Source organism: Hydra vulgaris, chromosome 15 (genome assembly GCF_038396675.1).
Source record: "Hydra vulgaris chromosome 15, alternate assembly HydraT2T_AEP".
Taxonomy (NCBI): domain Eukaryota; kingdom Metazoa; phylum Cnidaria; class Hydrozoa; order Anthoathecata; family Hydridae; genus Hydra; species Hydra vulgaris.
In genome coordinates, this window is record NC_088934.1 from 53813024 (window position 1) to 53834281 (window position 21258).

General features: G+C 26.6%; 1 protein-coding gene across 2 annotated transcripts in view; it reads left to right on the forward strand.

The window, feature by feature from the left end:
* The window catches only part of LOC100208537 (nose resistant to fluoxetine protein 6), a 40177-nt gene that overhangs the window by 1744 nt on the left and 17175 nt on the right, over window positions 1-21258 (forward strand). For both annotated transcript variants that reach the window (XM_065820511.1, XM_065820512.1), the window contains exons 4-12: window positions 4305-4416; window positions 6095-6264; window positions 15048-15221; window positions 15312-15408; window positions 15882-15971; window positions 16496-16664; window positions 16795-16874; window positions 19581-19697; window positions 19899-20025. In XM_065820511.1, coding sequence (XP_065676583.1) covers window positions 4305-4416; window positions 6095-6264; window positions 15048-15221; window positions 15312-15408; window positions 15882-15971; window positions 16496-16664; window positions 16795-16874; window positions 19581-19697; window positions 19899-20025 — 1136 coding nt within the window. The remainder of the gene's footprint in view (window positions 1-4304; window positions 4417-6094; window positions 6265-15047; window positions 15222-15311; window positions 15409-15881; window positions 15972-16495; window positions 16665-16794; window positions 16875-19580; window positions 19698-19898; window positions 20026-21258) is intronic.

Genomic DNA, 21258 nt, shown 5'->3' on the forward strand with positions numbered 1-21258 from the left:
GCAATTGAGTCCATAGCAACATCCATAATTACCATAAACAAAAGTTTATTCTCTATTTTCCTCACATATATGCCTTTATATTTTACTCTGAACATTTACGAGGGTGTATCTGCTTTGTCTTTAGCAGGCTATGTATCATATTTTGAAGTCACAAACATTACTCAACAGATAAATAAGCTGATAAGTTGTTGTAGTACTGTTCTACTATAACAACTTACCAGCTTATTATAACAATTTTACACTTTTTTTTTTTTTTTTAAATTCTTTCTTTAGAGAAATGTTTGCCTTTACAAAAATTCATTCTTTAGAGAAATATTTGTCTTTAAAATTAAATTATTTTAATAGCTAATGTGGTTGAAGCTTATGAAGATATTAATGAAAGTAAGAATATAAAAAACACTTCAAAATAGGAAGAAAAAAAGTAGCTTTTCTTAGATCAAAAAAACCCCGCTTAAGCATCTTAAATTTTCTTTGCATTAATTATTTAAGCTTCTATTGCACTAATTATTTAAACAATTTAAATTTAAATACAAACATTTCTCTAAAAAATGAATTTTTGTAAAAAAAATAAAGTATAAAATGTACAACATATAAATGCACTATAACAACTTATATAATAGATTTCAAGATTATTCATGATCAATTATTATCAGATTTTTAAATTGTTACTAATGTCATCAATGAAGGTCACAACAGAGGTCACAAGTCACAACAGAACAAGTTTGACATGTTATCTCTCATTCTTGAGTCAGATCTTATTACATCTCCCAATGGTAATGCACAGTTATTCTCAAAGAATTTTTCCTTTAATTTATTTCTTAAATCTACATTTTTGACCACATTTTTCCTAAACAAAGGTTACATAGCATGCAATTATGGTTTCAAAGTTATTGTTATGGTTAATCCATAATAATTACTTACAAATTTTGTTATTAAAGTTCTCACTTGAACATCTACAGCCTTACAGGTTATGTAAGCTTATGTCTATCTCTACAGCTCATGATCCAGACAACATTCCAGTCACAGTCCTGCAAAAATTCTTTCCAAAACTTTCTCTATTATTTTCTAAGCTATTTAACATGTGCTTTGATACCTGTCATTCTAATTTTTAAAAACTTAATTGTTTTGATGCCTCTAACTATTGGCTAATCACTCATATTAAATTTTTATTATTAAAATCTTTGAATCTCATCATCATCATTATCATCATCATTATCATCATCATTGTCATCAACTAACACTTATCTTGAGTCTAACAACTCCAACAATCAATATGGATATTCGACAATAAATATGGATATCCGACAATCAATATGGATATCCGACAATCAACATGGATATCCGACAATCAATATGGATATGCAATAATTAATATGGGTACCAACCCACTTATTCCACTGCTGACTTATTAGTCTTTATAAAAGTTCAACTAGTGCATAAGATAAAAGTAGAGCAAAAGTAATTTTGACAAAAATATTCTTTATTAAAAGCTTTTAATAAAACATTTGCCGGTTATCTCCATAGGCTCACTTCATATCTGGTAATTGAGAAAGTTTTTAAAGTTATTGAATCATTTTGTTAACTTTTATAAAGACTAAAATATTAGTAAAATTGTCATTAATGGGTAACACTTTTCTTGATTTCTGATATACCTAGAGGTCGCATCCTTGGTTCTGTATTGTTACCTAAAAGTTGCATCCTTGGTATTGCTACCTAAAGGTTGCATCTTTGGTATTGTTACCTAAAGGTTGCATCCTGGGTATTGTTACGTAAAGGTTGCATCCTTGTTACCTATGTTAATGATCTTCTTAATAATGTTTTTTTTTTTTTAATTTTTAATTTTTTTGTTGATGACACAACTATATGGTTATCATAAAGTTGACATTTTTTGACTGCTTATCATAAAGCTTTCACTTTTTTTTGCTTAAAACAGCTGATCTTAAATGTGATCTCTTTTCTGTGACAGTTGGCGTCAGTTGGCAGCTGAATTTTTACTTGAACAAAACTCAGTACTGCTAATAATTATTTCATTATTGCTAATCTTCCTATATTGAAGAATGGCATTATTTTTACTGAGTCTTTTTTGGTAACATTCACTACTGACCTCTTATGAAAACTGTAAATACAATTCATTGCAAAATTAGCATCTGCTAAGGTTGACTCTGTTTATCATGCTTGCCATTTCCATTTTTTATGTTTATTCATTGTTGTATAGAATGTTTATAAATCTTTTATTCATCGTTGTATAGAAGGTCTATAAATCTTTTATTCATATTTTTATAGAATGTTTATAAATCTTTTATTCATCCTTGTATAGATTGTTTATAATTGGTTTGGATTGTTAAATAAAGTTTAAAAAAACAACTTCAAAGAGCATAATCATTTATGTTTTGTAATATATCCAATGTAATAGACTTACATGTTGTGATGACTCTTACCATTTATATGTTGTGATGACAGAGGTTGTGGTTAAAATATAAGGTTGTATGCTGCAATGATCATAATATTTATGGTGTAATGACTATAGCTTTATAAATCACCAAAAAATTTGGGATTATATTGAATTAATAAACCATAATTCTTGGAAGAATTACATATTAAAAATTAGTAGCTTATAATATTACAATTTTTGATTCCACAAGTTTTTATTATTTGTAAACAATTTTTCCACAATTTTTTCACAATTTTTTTTATTTGTAAACAACAAATAAAAAAAATTGTTTTTTATTTGTTGTTTACAATCTCGTAAATTGGCTCATGTAATTAGGTTTGTCATAAACTAGTAGGTTGCTTACATCTTGGTAGGTTGGCTCATTTTATTAGGTTAGTTACAAATTAGTACCTTGGTTACACCTTAGTAGGTTGGCTCATTTTAGTAGGTTGGTTGCACTTTAGTCGCTTAGTACAACTTAGTAGGTTAGGTTAGGTTGGTTATGTTTTATTAGGATGGTGCACCAGGTTAGATTTTAAAATTGATTTCATATATTGTTTGTGTTGATACATGTATAGTGTGAGATTTAAAATTTTAGATTATTGAAAAAATATACTTTAAAACTATGTGAATAAAAAAGGAAACACTTTAAAAGAAATATTTATTAATAAGTACATGTGTTTAAAATAGTCTGTTAATAAATACATGTATTTAAAATAGTCTAGTCAATATAACTTCCTTTGGCCTCAAACCTAGCGTCAGTCCAAGATCTAAACTTAGAGCAAGTGTTTATAATGTAGGAGTCTGACATTTCATTCTATGCCTTGGGTACAGATTTCTTTGGAACTTCAATGCAGCTACATTGGCATTACAGGTCTTTGTTTGAACATTAGCCCATATGGAGTAAAATCCAGAGGGTTAAGATCTGGTGAGCTAAGTGGCCGGATTTCTTTTGACCAGAAATTCAAGTTTTGGGACAACCATTTTAGACACAGAGCTCTATCTTGAACATAAACAACATTTGACAAGTCTGGGAAGTTTGTTTGGACCTAGGGCAGGATTTTAGATTTAAGGATTTTTCAAAGTCCTTTTTGAAAAGTGTCCCCATTTTAAACTCTTCTTCTAAAAAGACAAGATGGAATTTTAGCTGCATAAGATGCAACAGAACCAAACATCATAGCTTGAGAAGGATGTTTTGTTTTAGAAATAGTTCTGATGTGTTCAGGAAAATCATCTAACATGACTGTAGTTATGTACCTATCATTTCTGCTGTTTCTAGCTTGATTTACTGTGAAATAATTTTCATCTGTGAAAAGAAGAACAGGCGTCATATTTTTTAACTTCCACAAAAAATTTTTTTGAGCCATTAAGCCTTAGACTTTGTAGTCCATCATTTAGAAAAAATCTATATGTATACGGGCTAATGATCTTACATTAATAGTATTTTAAACAATTTTTCTAACTGTAAAGTCCCTTGCATTAAGCTCCTCAGCCATCTCTCTCTTGAACTTGATAGGGTTCCTCTTTGTGGGCTTTGATGTTATTGATCAGTTTTTTTGTTGTAACTGTTGGCTTTCTTCCAGATCCTGGTTTTTAACATAGCCTGGCTCTTTCAAACGTTTTATGTTGAAAACCTTTTAGGTAATGGAAAAAAATGTTTAAATACCTTAGTATTGGAAAATGTGAAATGAAGCACTGAGTGTTTACCTTTTCAGCAAAAAAAATAAGAATAATTATTTAAAGTTTGCCAAACCTTCAATTAAAGTTGAGTATAAAATTTTAAATCTTACTTAGTATTTGTTTTTATTTTTTACTAGACGCTTATTTATCTTTAATTATTTTTTATTTATTCATTTTATTTTTTTTAATTCAGATTTATTCTCTGAGTTTCCTTCCAATGGAAAGTTTGTCACCAGGTATAATGTACCACCTATTGTATGTACAAGTAATAGAATAATCTGGACTAAAGGTGCAGTCATTTGTATGTAGGTGGTTTTTATTACTAAGTTTTTTTTATGTTAATCTATGTTTTTATAGATTTTGACTTTTAATTTTATTTAAGTGTGCCCATCACTAAATATTTAATTTTTTTTTATTAAAAATTTTGTTTACTTAAACCTTTAAGTCTTTTATTCCGTTTATATCCGTTACTTCATTTTAAATTCTGCCTCTAAATTTAATTCATTATAATGCCACATTTAAAATGTATACAAATGTATATTAAACTTGTTTTAAATTTTGTTTTACCAACAACTAAGTTTTAATACCAACTGTTTATAACCTTTTGTTTTGTTTTGGAAAAAAGTTATTTTACTAAGTTGTACTTGCAGACCTAAATACCGTACCATTTGCTGGTCACAAAAAAATTACAGGTAAACATAATTTTAATATTGTGATAAATGTAATTTTACATCATCTGTAATTTTCTACATTGTTTTGAAGCAATTTTTTTTTGTTTTGAGTTTTTCTATTAACTAGTTTTGTAGTAATTTAAATTAAAATTGTTTAAAAAACTTTATGGTCATATAATTTTATGGTCATATTATAGGCTACAAAATACAAAAAGCAAATAATGCTTTATGGCATTTTATATCGCTATGCTTTTTATATATTTATAACATTGCAAATAACGGGTGATGCGGAAGTTATCGGACAAATCCTAATTTCATTATTTGAGCATAATAATTAGTTTTTGTGGTTTTATGCGTAGGCATAAACGTTCTATAAAATATAAACTTTATTATTTGAAACACAATTATTTAAAATGAGGTTAAATGCAGCTGAACGAGAAAGAAAGTGTTCGTTTTATAGGAAAATAGAAATTTCCAAAAAAATTATTAATGTGGATAGCCATATCTGACCGTGGTATGTCCGAGCCATTGTTTTGCACTTCCAAGGCTGTATCGATCAATTCATCAATCTATATTAATGAATGTTTAGAAAAACGACTTCTTCCATTTATTCACAAGTATCATGGAGACTTTAACTATTTATTTTGGCCAGATTTAGCAAGCTCTCATTATTCTAAAGATTCTCTAAATTGGATGGACCAATATGTCTATTACGTTGATAAAGAATCCAATCCCCCAAATGTGCCTCAAGCACAACCAATTGGAAATTTTTGGGGACATTTGGCACAGAAGGTTTATGAGGGAGATTGGCAACCTTCAACAGAGCAAGTTTTGATTGATCGCATTAAACTAAAACTACAAGAAATTGATTTATACTTTTTACAGTCGCATATGAAAAGCGTCAGAGCAAAATTGAGATCAATTGCAGATGGTGGTGTTTTTTCATATAAATAATGATATATTTTTATTAAAAGATAAATGCTTTATTTTAAAAAAATATAATAGTACTTTGTTTTTTTATTTATAAACAAGTTATTGGCGTTTTTATTTTGTCCGATAACTTCTGCATCACCCGTTATTTCACGCCCTTCTATTAGTGTTTCTCTACACATTTAGTGTATAATCTACAATTTAGTTTTAGTGTACTAAAGCTATTGCACATCTTGCATCTACTTTGCAACATCTTGCAACTACTTTGTAACATCCTGCAACTCTTTTGCATAATGTTCATCTGGCCAAATGTGTAAAACCTTGATTTAAAAATTCAGAAAATATGTTTTATTTTGACAAAAAAAAAATATTTATTTTTTAGCGTACTGCTCTGTATTCTTGCTTTATTAAATATACTTGGGACATTACTTGATATTATTAAAGATGCCTTTACACCTGACTACTTGTTAGAAGTTTCTTTTGAACATAGTGCGGATAGTATGAGCGTGAATTACAATCGCTTTGGAGAAACAAGTGTTGACATGCAGCGTGGTAATTATAATAATTATTTAAAATAATAGATATTTTTGCAATTGGTATAAATTTTCAAACATAAAAACAAAGATTTTAAATGCTTTCATTTTGACATTTCGACATGGACAGTATCATGATATAATTACACTTTAGTTTTTCAATATTGACAGTATTATAATATACATTTATACTATTTTAACCTTTCAACATTAACATTATAAATATTGACAATGTTATCATTATTGTATTTTATCAGCCTATCATTAATATTATCATTTTTTATTATCTAAACATGATGGTTACTATTTATCCTGGCATCTCATGCATATCCTCACTAATCCAAAATATTATTTATATTATCTCCAATATCATCTTCATATCTTTAGTACATATTATCTGTAATTATCTGTAAAATATGTACTAAAGATATGGTGTCATCTCCATTATTATTTACATATTATTTCTAATATTTTCGTAATTAATGTGAGTTTACATTTATGTCTATTAAAACGTTTTAAACTTTTTTTAAATTATATTGTGCCTGATAGATTGAAAAAAGCAAATGTTACTCCAATTTTCAAAAAAGGTTTAAGACTTTAGGGTCTCAAACTACAGACCAGTCTCCTTAACATCAATTCCTGGAAAAATAGTGGAAGCAATTATCCGAGTGGTTATCATACACCACTGTGAAGCTACAGGATTTAGGTGTAGTCATCTCTAATAACCTTAAAGTTAAGATGCAAGTAGATTTTGGTGCTATGAAAGCCAATCAAATACTTGGAATTTTTAAAAAAGCATTTCAGCACAAAGGTTTAAATCTGTGGAAATCGCTTTATATAACCTATATTAGACCACATTTAGAATTTGCAGTTCAATCATTGTCACCATATCAAGTTAGAGACATCAATATTTTAGAAAACATTCAAAGAAAAACTACAAAAGTAATTTTTTCCATTTCAAAACTGCCTTACAATGAAAGACTCAAAAAACTTGGACTTACCACCCTGACTGAGAGAAGGATCAGAAGTGATATGATACAGCATTTTAAAATAACAAGTCAGATTGTCATTAACTGGCATCATCCACCGATGTCTCTTTTCTCCTTTCTTTGCGATGGACTGGCTAGTGGTACTTGTGGTCATGCTATGCGATTAAAGTGTCAACTGGTGAAGCATTGCGAACAGAGGCAATATTTTTTCACAAATCGTATAGTGAAACACTGGAACTCTTTGCCATAGCAAATTATTGATGCTCCAGGATTGAGAAATTTTAAGGAGCTATATGATAGTCATGTTGTAAGAAGAAACATTATAGCCTGATTTATGATACTAGTGTAACTTTGGTAGTACAACAACTTTGAGTTCTGCACAGGAATGCTAATACCATTCCTTCACAAGTCTTTTTATTTTTGTAAAATAACTTGTCCAGAAAATATCTAATAATAATATTTAGTAATTTTTTTACATATATCCAATACTCATCGTCTCCATTACCATCTCCATTTCTCCAATGATTCCATGTCAAAACAACCAAACCATGCAACATTATGCTCTTAAATTTTCTTCATATTTTAACCATAGTTAGTACATTATAAAATATGAACAATCCCAAAATTGCAAGGCATTGGTTTCTAAGTTATTTTATTATTGTTTTGATCAGTTTCTGTCATTTTTAAATTTACATTTTTCCTTATAAAACCGAGTCTTTAAAAGATAACAAGATAAAAATAATTAACTTAACCTTCAGCAGGCTTGGACAGGAATTATCGTCTGATCGCGCGCTGTAACTGACCACGCTTATAATTTTTTTCTTTACTATTTGACCATGGCTGTTTTGATGTTTTAACAATTTCAATGCAATAAAAAAATCCATGTAATAAAAACTTTTAATTGTCTATCTTTTCTAAAGTTTTTATTTTACGCAAAGACTTTTAATAAAATAAAAAATTAATTACAATGATCATTTAAAATGAACACATTTTATGTAAATTAAATGTTATATTTAATTTTTCTTTAGTAGATGTATTCTTTATGATAAATTTAAACGTTTAAAACTATTTTTCCATGTCTTTCTAAAAAATTTTTAAAAGATTATATTTTTACTTTTAAATTATGAATAGGTTAAATTAAATTTTCCCATTGTAATGGAATGATTTAATTGCTTTATTTTTTTTTTTTGATTCTATTTTTACAAAAAGTTATTTAAAAGTTGTTTTTTTTTTAAACTTGGCTTACTAATCAGAGCATAGAATGATCAAGTTAATATTTTAAAAAGACTATGTTATTTTTTTAAACAAATTTTTTTTTGCAACTTATTCAAAAAAATGTTTACAAAATTTGAAATTTTTTTTTTTTTTCCTTTTCAATAATTTAGTTTCACATATAAATAATTTCAATAAAATTTGTTCATTTATTAAACAGTCATTAAAAGTAATTTGTAAAAGCATTTTGCGTAACTTTAATAGAACCTTTTAAAAGATAATTTAGTAATGTAATTTATTTCATAAATAAGTTACGTTTTTTAATTTATTTCATAAATAAATTTAAAAATGTAACAACAAGTAATTTTTGCTTTGAGTTAGAGTTTTTTGAGTTTTATTTTTAAATATTTGCACTATCGAGAGGAATTTTTTTCTTTTTCGTTAGTTTTTAAAAAATTTTTCCTAGTCAAAGCTTAGCTTAGCATTTCTTTTTCAGCGCATTTCTGAAATGTTTAAATCATCTAAACATCTAAACAGTAATGGTCAAGTTTTCAACAAAAACAAAATCATTTGCGTGGTCTGCAATAGCATTCAATCGCATGTCATTCCTGTCCAAACTTGCTTCAGGTCAAGAGTTAAATAATTAATAATTAAACATAATTATCAAAATTGAAAATTATATTGTAGTTATAAAGTACCAAAAAATCAAATACAAATATCAAAATAATGTGTACCTGCTTCACCAAATAATGTGTACCTGTCCCACCAAATAATGTGTACCTGTCCCACCAAATAATGTGTACCTGTCCCACCAAAAAGTTGAGGTATGCAGTAAATTTTTTTTCTTAAAATTTTAAATTAGATAAGTATATCTTTTGAGTACAGAATGACAAAAAAATTCCTTCTGCCAAATAGTTGGTTTAAAAGTAAAATGAAAATTTTTATGACAAAATTAAATATAGTATACTTGGCTTTTTATATTATTCAAAATAATAAACAAAACTTTGCATACTTAAATTCATATGTATATTTATGTATATTTATAACAAAAATTATTGATTTGGAAATATACATTTTAGGATTTATAAGTCTTTTTCTGAAACTTAATAACAATTGTCTAATATTATCGTTGGTACACTTATTGGCAATATTACATTAGTGATTGGTATCCTACAAAAATTATCTCGTTTTGGCCAGAAAAAACTTTTCAGATAACCATTTGAATGCATAAAATTCATTTTTATATAATTTTTATATCATTTAATTCTTCCTCCTTTTCTTCAACTTCTTCATCCTTTTCTTCAACTACGGCAATCCACCAAAATGAGTCATAAGTACATGCATAATATTCATACTTCTGCATTAGCTCAAAATTTATTGCATATAAATTTTGATAACTTGATTTTTCGGTTATATTGATAGGTTTTATATTAATATTGTTGCTAGTATTATTAAATATCATACATGTTTTTGAAACAGGTATGCAAAATAAAATCTTTGAGTTCCTGGTATTGTTTTTCCCTTCTTAAATCATTTGTTTTGTGCAGCTCTACACAAACTCAACATTAGCCATAGATTTTTTATCAATTTAAAAAAGTTTTACTGTTTGCATTTTTTGGGTGCAAAATTTAAACATTTATTAACTGTTATAATTGGATATTCTTTTGGCCATTGCAAGCTTTCTCTTGCTGTTGACCATTTTACTGTACCACCTCTTGCATCACAACATTTGCCATAAGTGGTTGCAAAAAATATCCATTCAACGTCCAATAAATAATCTTTTGAGTGAAGACATATTCATAAAATTTTTATAATTTTTATACTGCCCTCATTCATCAGAAAAGTAGTGAAATTTGATGATTAAAAGTAGAATTTCTTCAATATAATTACATAAAATGGTCTGAATTTGATAAACAAAACAGGTGTCATGTATCATATCATCGGATATAAAACAAAACAACTCATGTATAATAATTTCATTTACTTTAAAGTATATGACAACTAGGAAGGGTGCGTCCAGATTTACACTAATGATAACTTTGGATCTTGCACAACATATTCATAATTTTCTGAAAAGTCACAAATCACAGTCTCTTTCACTTAAGTTACTTTGTTTGACATTTAGAAATATACGAGTAAGCAAGTTCATTGATACACTTCACCACTAACTCTATATAAACTTCGATAGTTTCAGTTTGTGCCATGAGTTGGGTTCTGTCAGTAGTTTGCCACTGGTTAACTCATGATCAAAATCTAGCTCTTCAAGCTCTTTAAGAATAAATAGCTGTAGGGCATTTGTTCTTGGGCAACTCAAACATCTATGAACCATGCCATCATTTTTTGAAATGTCAAAAACCACCTAAAAACAATTTTGTTTATTATAATTTATTATAATTTATTTTCTATTAAATTTCATATTATAATCTTAAAAGTAATAATTTAATTTCCAGAGAAACTGATAAATCAATCGGTTTTTAGATTCCCCAACTTAAGACATACCTTTAAACATTTATAAGTTATATCCCATTTTATTGTATATAAAAGGAGAACAGTATTTTGATGGTAAACACATACACACACTGAGTGAGCATCTGATTCCAACACTTACACACCACTTAGGACGCAAACTGCAAAATTTAAAAATTCCAACAATAATCCCAGGATTTACATTTTTGAATTGACTGTTCTTTCAGATTATGCAATAGCAATCTTCCTTGTTTCATGTATTCTTTTCCCAATACTTATATAATCTTTTTTACCAGGTGAGTTCGTCATCTTCATAAAAATCTTGAACAATGGAGTCAATGTTAGGATGAATACTTTTTCCAATTTTGTTCAATGGAAGTGAAAGTATGCCTCTCTTGTGTTTCATTTGACATGCTTTTCAAATAGCATTTTAATAACTTCAAGCTATTTAGAAGCATACTCTCTAGACCAAGATTCAGTAGTTAATGTGAAAATTTGTAACTTTTTTTACTATTGTATTTAGTATTTATTATGGTCAGAATTCTCTTTTCCTTCATCAACAGTGTCAATGTATCCAGATCGGATGCTTTATTTTGCTCTGTTTTTGAATATGATGTAAAATGTGTATTACTTATTTTATAAAGGTCTGCTAAATCTTCACCAATCTTTTTTATTGATTCTTGGCATTTTTTCTTGGCAGAGGCAACTCATTAATGCAAAGCAACCGGAGTTGTTAACAAGGCCAAAAGTAGCAAGGCCAAGGCCACACATTACAAGCCCAAGGTCAAGGCCAAAAGTTATAAGGCCTAGGACTAGGCCGAGGCCAAGAGTTTCAAGGTCAAGGCCAAGATTAAGAGTTTCAAGAACAAGGCCTATGCAAACAATTTCAAGACCAAAGACTTACATTTTTGCCTTACGTTAAGGTCAATTATTAGGAAAACTGTAAGTAGCAAGTGCTGTGACAATAAAACCACATTTTGTAAAAATAGACCAAGGTTATGCAACAGAATTGGAAGTCAATAAGGCCAAGGCCAAAACAATCAAGGCCAAGGCCAACAGTTTCAAGGACATGACTAAGGCCAAGGCCTCAATTTTTGGCCTTAAGACCAGGCCAAGGCCAAGGACTAACAACTCTGAAAGCAACACTATGTAAATGATTTGGAGATTCTTCTAAACTTTCTAGGCATAAATTAATGTGATTAAATGATTTATCTTCTTTTGTTAATACTTCATCTGCTTCATTTTCACTGGGTTATTCTTCAGGTACATCTGCTTTTGACTTACAGCTACTACATAATTTCCACCCAAATAAAACTTTTATTTCTAATGACTCTAACTGTCTTGCTAACATTATAGATATGGTCAACCTACCTAAAAAATAAAAAGTTTTTTGCATGTTTAAGATATAAGTGTTGCATTCTTTTACAGATAGTAACTATATATATTAACAATTAACAATTTACTTTTTTTTATACAATTTATAAACATCACAATATTTGTCTTTCAAATCTTTTTCTGAAGTAATGAAAATGCTGATTACAAATGCTGAATAATTCTTCACAAGCACGCAACTCAGATCTCCATAAAATATTTTGTTGAGTATTGACACTTATTATACTGTTTGAGTGACACTATCCTTATCAATCATTTAGTTATTATTATTAAATACTTATAATTAATTTACTCATTATTAGATTATTTTATATTATTATTATTTTTATATATACATATATATATTTTTTTTTATTAAAGAATTATTTTTACTCACTACAATCAATGGAATTATGATTTTTTTTTATTATTATTATTATTATTAATTTTTTCATATTTATTATTATTATAATATTATTGTATGATTTAAAAAGGAGAATATCTTGTTGTTGTTGTTGTTGTTGTTGTTGCTGTTGTTGTATCAGTGTCATGCAGTAAAAAAATCTCTTTATTTCTATAATTTGAAGTTTTATGGCATTCTGACTACAAAATTCTACCAATATCACATGAATACATTTTCATACAGAATGAAATATTACATTTGCATTATACATAAAAATAACATAAACTTTTATTTAAAACTAATTATAGTAATTTGCAAATGCCCAAGTCTTAATTCATAATTTATATAGGATTAATAAGTATATAGCAATTAAACTTTGATTGATATAATTCTCAGACAAAATAATTATATGGCAATTAAACTTTAATAATTGAAAAAATCAGACAGGGAAACATAAACAATTACATGTGCATTTATCTGTTATTTTTTATTTCTCATAACTCTATTTTGGTGACCAGACTCAATTTGGTTTCCAATAAGATTTGCTTAAACAAAATATAGAAAAATGCTGACCATGTTCATTTTATGGAAAATTAACCAATAAATTTTATTTGTTTAACTTTCTCATATTAGTTTTATTATTGACATAATTAAATTAAAAAAATAATATAAAAAAAAATAAATTTTGATTTATAATAAGTTATAACACATCAAAAACAGCATTATACTAACTAATTTTTCTTTTTTGTGATATTTCGGTCTAATTTGTATAGACCATCATCAGGCGTAAAAATCAGACATTTTATGTCTGATTTTTATGTCTGATATAAATTTATGTACTACAAGAAATGTTGCTTAAACATTTAAATTTTAATTTAAAAAATTAATTAAAAAAGCAACAAAGTTTAAAAAAATTCATAAACTCAAAATAAAATATGTTTTGTTTTTTTCTAAACATTTTTTCAAAACAAATATTGTTTATGTTTAAAAAAAAAAGTTTATAAAGGGTCAGGCTAACATCAGTTTTCGCTATGTCTAATAACATCTGTCCAACATCATCAGTAAATATAATGATGTATATTTACATCTGTCCAATAACATCTGTAAATACACTGAGTTATAAAACATCTGTCCAACAACATCTGAAATTTCATTTATCTAAGTATAACAACATCTGTGTAACTACATCTGGAAATATACAGATGTAGTTACATCTTTTCATTTATTTAAGTATAACAGCATCTGTACAACTATATCTGGAAAATTTACAGGCGTAGTTACATCTTTTTAATTATGTTAAGAATAACTACATCTGTATTATTACATCTGTGAATTTTACAGATGTAGTTACATCTTTTCAATTATATTAAATAGAACTACAGGATTATATGAAATTATAAAATTATAATGCATTATTTTAACCAGATATAGTTACATATATGGTTGTTTTTTTTCAGATGTAGTTACATCTGGAAAAATTTATTAAATAATAATGCATTATTTTAACCAGAAGTAGTTTCATATATGGTTTTTTTCAGATGTAATTACGTCTGGAGGAAATTCTTACAGAAGTTATTGGACTTGGAAAAAAATTACTAGATGAAGTTACATCTTTTTAAAGATGTTGCTAGGGATCATTGAATTTCATGTTGTTATGGGTCATTGATTTTCCAGATGATATTGGACAGATTTTGTTTGAGTAAAAAAAAATACAGATGATCTTGAAAGATGTTGGACAGATGTAGTAATCTTATACATTTATAAATAATATATTTTTAGTACAAAATTAAAAAATTTACAAAACCACATATTTTGCAGATTTTTTTTCATGAGATTATTCAAACACATACTAATCTAGTTTAAAATTTTAAGTTAAAAAAGTTTAATGCACACCCCAACATTTTGCTGGGGCAGGTACCCATTATTTTAATATTTGTAATTGATTTCTTGGTACTTTTTAATTATAATATGAGTAATTAAAATCTGAGTTTTTTGTTTATGTATTTATACTCCTCACCTGAAGATTAACTAAGTTACTTTTTTATCTTTTAAAGACTTGGTTTTTAAGGTAAAAATGTAAATTTAAAAATGGTGGAAATTGATCAAAACAATAATATAAGCTAAAATTATAACTTAAGAACCACTGAAAGTTAGACCTTACAATTTTGGGATAAATCATATTTTATAACGTACTAACTTTGGTTAAAATATTAAGAAAATCCAAGAACAAAAGGTTGTATTAAAAAAAAAAAATAGGTTGTTTTGACATGTAACTAATTAATTGTCATAGTTTAGTAATTTTTATTTCATCTTATACTTTTTTATTACAGATTTATTTTTTATATTTGATTTTTGTTATAGGCAATCGTTTAATAGAAATTGTTATGTGTTTTTCCATTCTAAAAAACATTCCGCGAATTTTATCTGTTACTATGCCTAAGAACTCTGTTCGTTCTATTAATGGTATCAGAGTAATCAGCATGTCTTGGGTTGTTTTGGGTCATTGTTATTACTTTCTTCATAATGTAAGCACAGGTTAGTAGGATTTTATGTGACTTTGTTTTATTAACAGCAATAGACTTTTTTTGTTATAAATTGTCAATAAAAAATCCTTTTTTTTTTTAGATAACTTACATGCTTCTTTAGTAAACTTAATTAATACTTTCTCATTTCAAGCAATATCTAATGCTTATGTTTCTGCTGACACCTTTTTTTTAATGAGGTAATCTTTTTATAGTTTGCACAATTTCTACTAACGGAAGTAGTAAAAGGCATAAAAGGATAAAAGACATAGCTGTATGTAATGTATGCATGAATTGTATGAAATTGATGCATTTTAAAGCAACAGGTGAAAGTTGTGATTAGTTTAATAATTCTACATGTCTACAATAATTCTTACATGTAACACCTTGTTACTATTTAAAACTTGGCAGAGTTTAAATGTAACACCTTTTTACTGGTTATAACATGTTAGAGTTTGGATTAAACAATTTGTTACTAGTAACCATGATAGAGTTTATATGTAACTCCTTGTTACTGGTTATAACATGTTAGTGTTTACATTGCAACCATAAGTTTACATGCAATCTTTTTAGCAGTTTACGATTTTTTCTGTTTAAATTTTCAAGTATTAAGTTTACTTTTAATTTACTGTAATTTTTTGTGTGTTGGATTGATTTATTCACCTTTTTCTAGTGGGTTTTTAGTTGCATATGTGTCGATAAAAAAAATGGATAAAAAAGGAGAGATTAATCTGCTATTATTTTATTTACATAGACTTTTCAGGTTTGTTTTAAATATTTATACATCTTTTTTTTTTTTAATACATTTGTAAAGTTGATGTTTTTTCATTATTTCTGAATAATTAAGAAATAAAGATGTAAAAAGTGTTACAAACATTTTTTTCTCTTGAAGCTCCTTGTTCCTTCCTTGTTTGTTTCTTTTGTACCCTGAAAGTTTCCTAAACTTTTATAAAGTTCAAATGTCATTATATATATATATATGTATATATATATATATATATATATATATATATATATATATATATATATATATATATATATATATATATATATATATATATATATATATATATATGTATATATATATATATATAAATGTATATATATATATATATTTTATATAAATATATAAATATATATATATATATAAATATACATATTGATAATGTATATATATATATATATATATATATATATATATATATATATATATATTTATATATATAAACATTTTTATACTTGTTTTTTACTGTGTTATTTTTAGGGTTTCAAATGTGTTGTTTTTAGGGTTACTCCAACCTACATACTAGTTATTTTCATTTATTCAAGTTTATTGCCCATTTTAATAAATGGTCCTGTAACATTTAAATTTAAAGAGAAGATTGCAATGTGTCAAAAGTATTGGTGGACCAATCTACTTTACATAAATAATTTTTATCCAAAAGTTCAAAAAATGGTAATAAAAAGTTTTTCAAATTGGGTTTTTTTTTTTTAAGGTTTATTAATATGTTACAATTTTTGTACTTAACATGTTTCCAAAATTATAATATTGAAAATAAATCTTTTTTTTTTTTTTTTTTTTTAAGTGTTTAGAATGGTCATGGTATTTATCAAATGACATGCAGTTTTATTTTATTAGTCCGATTTTTCTCTACTTGATGCTGAGGTGCACTTCTTTATTTATTTGATTTTTTGATTTCACATTTTATTTTTATGTGTTTTAATCTATATGTATATAAATAAAGCAGCACATTTAGATGAGCAATATGATACCATACTGAAATAGAGAGCTATATATATATATATATATATATATATATATATATATATATATACATATATATATATATATATATATATATATATATATATATATATGTAAATTATGATAGTGTATTTTACAAATATAGTGCTCAATGTTCTACTGATGGAGAAACATTATGTTGAAGATAAAAGTTAGATAAGTGTTTTTACTAATTTATTATTACTCAGTTCTTTAAGAACATTGAGCACTCTATTTGTAGAATACACTGAAATAATTTATATATATATATATATATATATATATATATATATATATATATATATATATATATATATATATATATATTATAAGCATTAAAACATCATATACGGTATCATACTATTTATTTCTTTTTTCACGTAATATTTCAGCTCATATAGTGAGAGCCATTATCAAACTGAAAAAACCGTTCAGGTTTTTTCAGTTTGATAATGGCTCTCACTATATGAGCCGAAATTTTTGTATCTACTTTAATGAATGGTAAGCTAACACTTTTTAAATTCAAAATTGTTATACATCATCATAAATATTGTTATTACTGTTATTATTATTATTATTATTATTATTAATAGTATTATTGTTATTATTATTATTATTATTAATTATAATTATAATTAATATTATTAATCTTTGCTTTTTCATTGGTGCTTAACAATAACATCCATGTGAAATCATTTAAAAGATATTTCAATGATATTCATTCAAGGTTCCAGGTAGAAGAAAATGCGCAGAAGTTTTTAGATCTACTTATTAAACAACACAAAAGTATTCAATACACAATGGAAACGATTTAAAACGTTTCCTTTAGGTTTTGAACATTGTACACGTTGTATTTCAATGGCCTCAATGGTCTTTCTTGTGTAGTTGTTTGAAATAACAGAAAGCATTTTAGGGTTTTCCCAGTTTATTTTACCATTACAATGTTGTGAATGTTCTACTATTCCAGATGTTTCCCAGTTGGCTTTTGTAACATTATTTTTATGTTCTTGAATTCGTGTAGAAATCTTTTTTCTTGTTTCACCAATATAACATGAACCACATGTGCAATTAAGTTGGTACACTCCTGGATGACTGTTCGGAGGCAGTTTAGACTTGTTTCGGCAGAGTATATTGATCAAGGGATTACCAAAACGGAAGACTGTTTTAACACCGACTTTACGAAACTCTCTTCTTAGAACAAGGCCTAATTTTGGGACCCATGGTAAAATAACAAGATTTTTGGTATCAATTTTTTGAGAACTAGATTTATTTGTATATTTATATATATAGATCTATAGATTGTTGCATTTGGGAAGTATGGAAGAAAAAAAATGATTCTTACGCCAACACGTATGTCACTTTTAATTACTTTTGATTTTCGTCCAACATTTGCAACACGCAAATGTTGGACGAAAATCAAAAGTAATTAAAAGTGACATATGTGTTGGCGTAAGAATCATTTTTTTTCTTCCATAGTTAAAACCATTAATTTAATTACAAATTAATCGTTTTTTAAAAAAACCGCAAAAACGCAAATTTAATTGACCAGAATATTTTTAAAAACATTCTGAATGTTTTTTATCAATATAAACAATATTTTTATTATTTTTTTTTTTACTGTAAATCATGCACGGAGTATTGCTACATCAACTATCTTATAGCCTGACTTGCAACAAAGTGCTGCTACATCAACTGACAAATAGCTTGACTCGCAACGGTTGGAATTAAAGTTTGGTTTAAATTGGTTGGAATTAAAGTTAGGTTGCAATTAAAGTGCAATTAAGTTGCAATTAAGTTGCAGCTGCAATTAAGTTGCTTTTTTCTTTATGCATATCTAATAATTGTTTTTTCCTTTTTGAAAAAAGTTGTTTTGCTAAATTTGTTTTTACATGTTCATGGTCACTCACCTTGTTTTAACCATGCAAGACATGAAGATCTTTTTATCAATTTTATGGAAATTTTGTTTTTATCATATTTATACACAAATATCATTTTGAAATGTGGTAATTAAATATATACTAAAACATCTTATCACACTGCTAAAAATTAGCAGATTCAGTTTTATTTATTATACTTTTCAATTGGAATATAATATTATTTTAATTGGAAGACTATATAGATATATTTCTCTGATTATTTTTTACGTTAACGTTATAATATTGTTGTGTTTGATATTAATTTTAACCATGTCTCAGAGTTGTATGCAACTACATTTTCATTTATTTTGTATATTTTGAACTTTATATTTACAATATTTGTATTTTGATATTTGATTATTGTATTTTTATAACATAAGAGTGTAAATATTGCTTTCTATTTTGTAACCAAAATATTAATTTATCTGGAAAATATATTGTTGTTTTTGTTGTTAATTAAACATACATACGTACATACATACATACATACATACATACATACATACATACATACATACATACATACATACATACATACATACATACATACATACATACATACATACATACATACATACTTACATACATACATACATACATGCATACATACATACATACATACATACATACAGTAGATTAAAGAATGTTATTTTTTTGTTTTTCTATTTTCAAGATATAAACGAATTGGTGCATTAACTGGTGGTTTTGGTATACTTTCTTGCATGATTATCACAATTTCTTTAACAGCTTACTATCATATCCCACAAATACCTTCTCTTAATGATCATGTGTATGTTTGAATTTGATGTTATATTTTATATATACCATAATTAGTTCAGCCAATCTATTATCATCATTAATTTTAGCTATTAGCATTTTGAATTTTTTTGTTGTTGTTGTATTTTTGTTGTTTTTTTTTTTGCTTTTTTTTTTTGTGGTAATTTTATTTAATCTCTTAAATGTTAAAAGTTATTTAAAACAATCATTTTAGACATAAAGGGAATATATTCAATGACTACATCTATTTAAAGCCTTACACAAGATTTACACCGTATTTGGTTGGTTTGCTGCTGGGACACATTATTTCAAGAGATATAAAGATTATTAAATACAATGGGGTATTTTTGTTACAGAAAATGTTTTTGTACTTTATTTATTTATGATTAAAGTTGTTTAGAAAAGTTGTTTAGTGCCAAAAAGGACTTATATGATTCCGCATTTGTAACTTATACCTTGTTTTTTTTGTACCTACATGTTTTATGTTTATAAGTTGCTTAGTTCATACCTTTGTGTTTCTAAGTCCTTATATACTTTTTATTTTATTAAGTTACTTTTTTTTTATTAAGTTCACCTCTCCAAAAGGGTGCCATTACAGTTAAGGAGGCTATTATTAACCCTTAAGAATGTTAATTTTTTAGTTTTATTTGTAGCTCTCTGTCTAACCTAAACTTCGACTTACAAACTTTGTTAAACAAGGATAAAAATATATCGGATAAAATTTCAATTAAGGTTAATTTGTTGCCAATCAGTTTAAGTACTCCCAGAGATAGGGTGTATTTGAACCTCAAACCTCTTGATTGCAAGATGAAAATTTTATTACTGCATGTCTACCAATGACATGTCTACTGATGACACATCTACTGATGACACGTCTGCTAATGCAATACTTAGTTTATACTTTCTTGTGTACAAATTCACTCATTAAAAAGCTGCAAGCAACCAATAACTACGTTGGAACTGATTCAAATTGGGATCTAAGAATAGAGCTAAATAAAAAGAAAGCAATTGGCTAGTTGATTGGCGGATAACTTTAAAAACTTAAGTTAGTATGTGTCAGAAAAACATTAAGAAAGAAAAGAATTCCAACCAAGTAGATTTGGTGAATTTTGTGAAAGATTTAACTGATAGAAAATTATTTCAAAAACCACAAATATTTGTGAAGGATAAAATTTAAACAATTCGATAGTAATAATAAGTTTTTTTAATTAATTTTTTCAGGTAATTTTTGTGTGTTTTTAATAACTAGAGACATTGGTAGTTTCTGACACCTCAAGCAAGTACCTTTGCAGTTGCCTAATTCCTGCTAATCAACCCCAGGTTGTAATAAAAGACTCTTTATGCCAACTTCTAAATTCATGCCAAAAGTACTAACAGAGATACCATCCATGTAAAACATGTTAATACTCTTGTGTTTTAAAGCTGTTAATAAAATCACAGGCCATCTGACATCTGTCAGCCTATTAGATGAAGTAGAGGTGCAAGGCTGGTAAAAAAAAAAGTTTCAATTCTAATTGAGTGTTTTTGAGACACTGTCTCCAGCTTTTACTCAATTAAGAGACCAAGTTTGATCC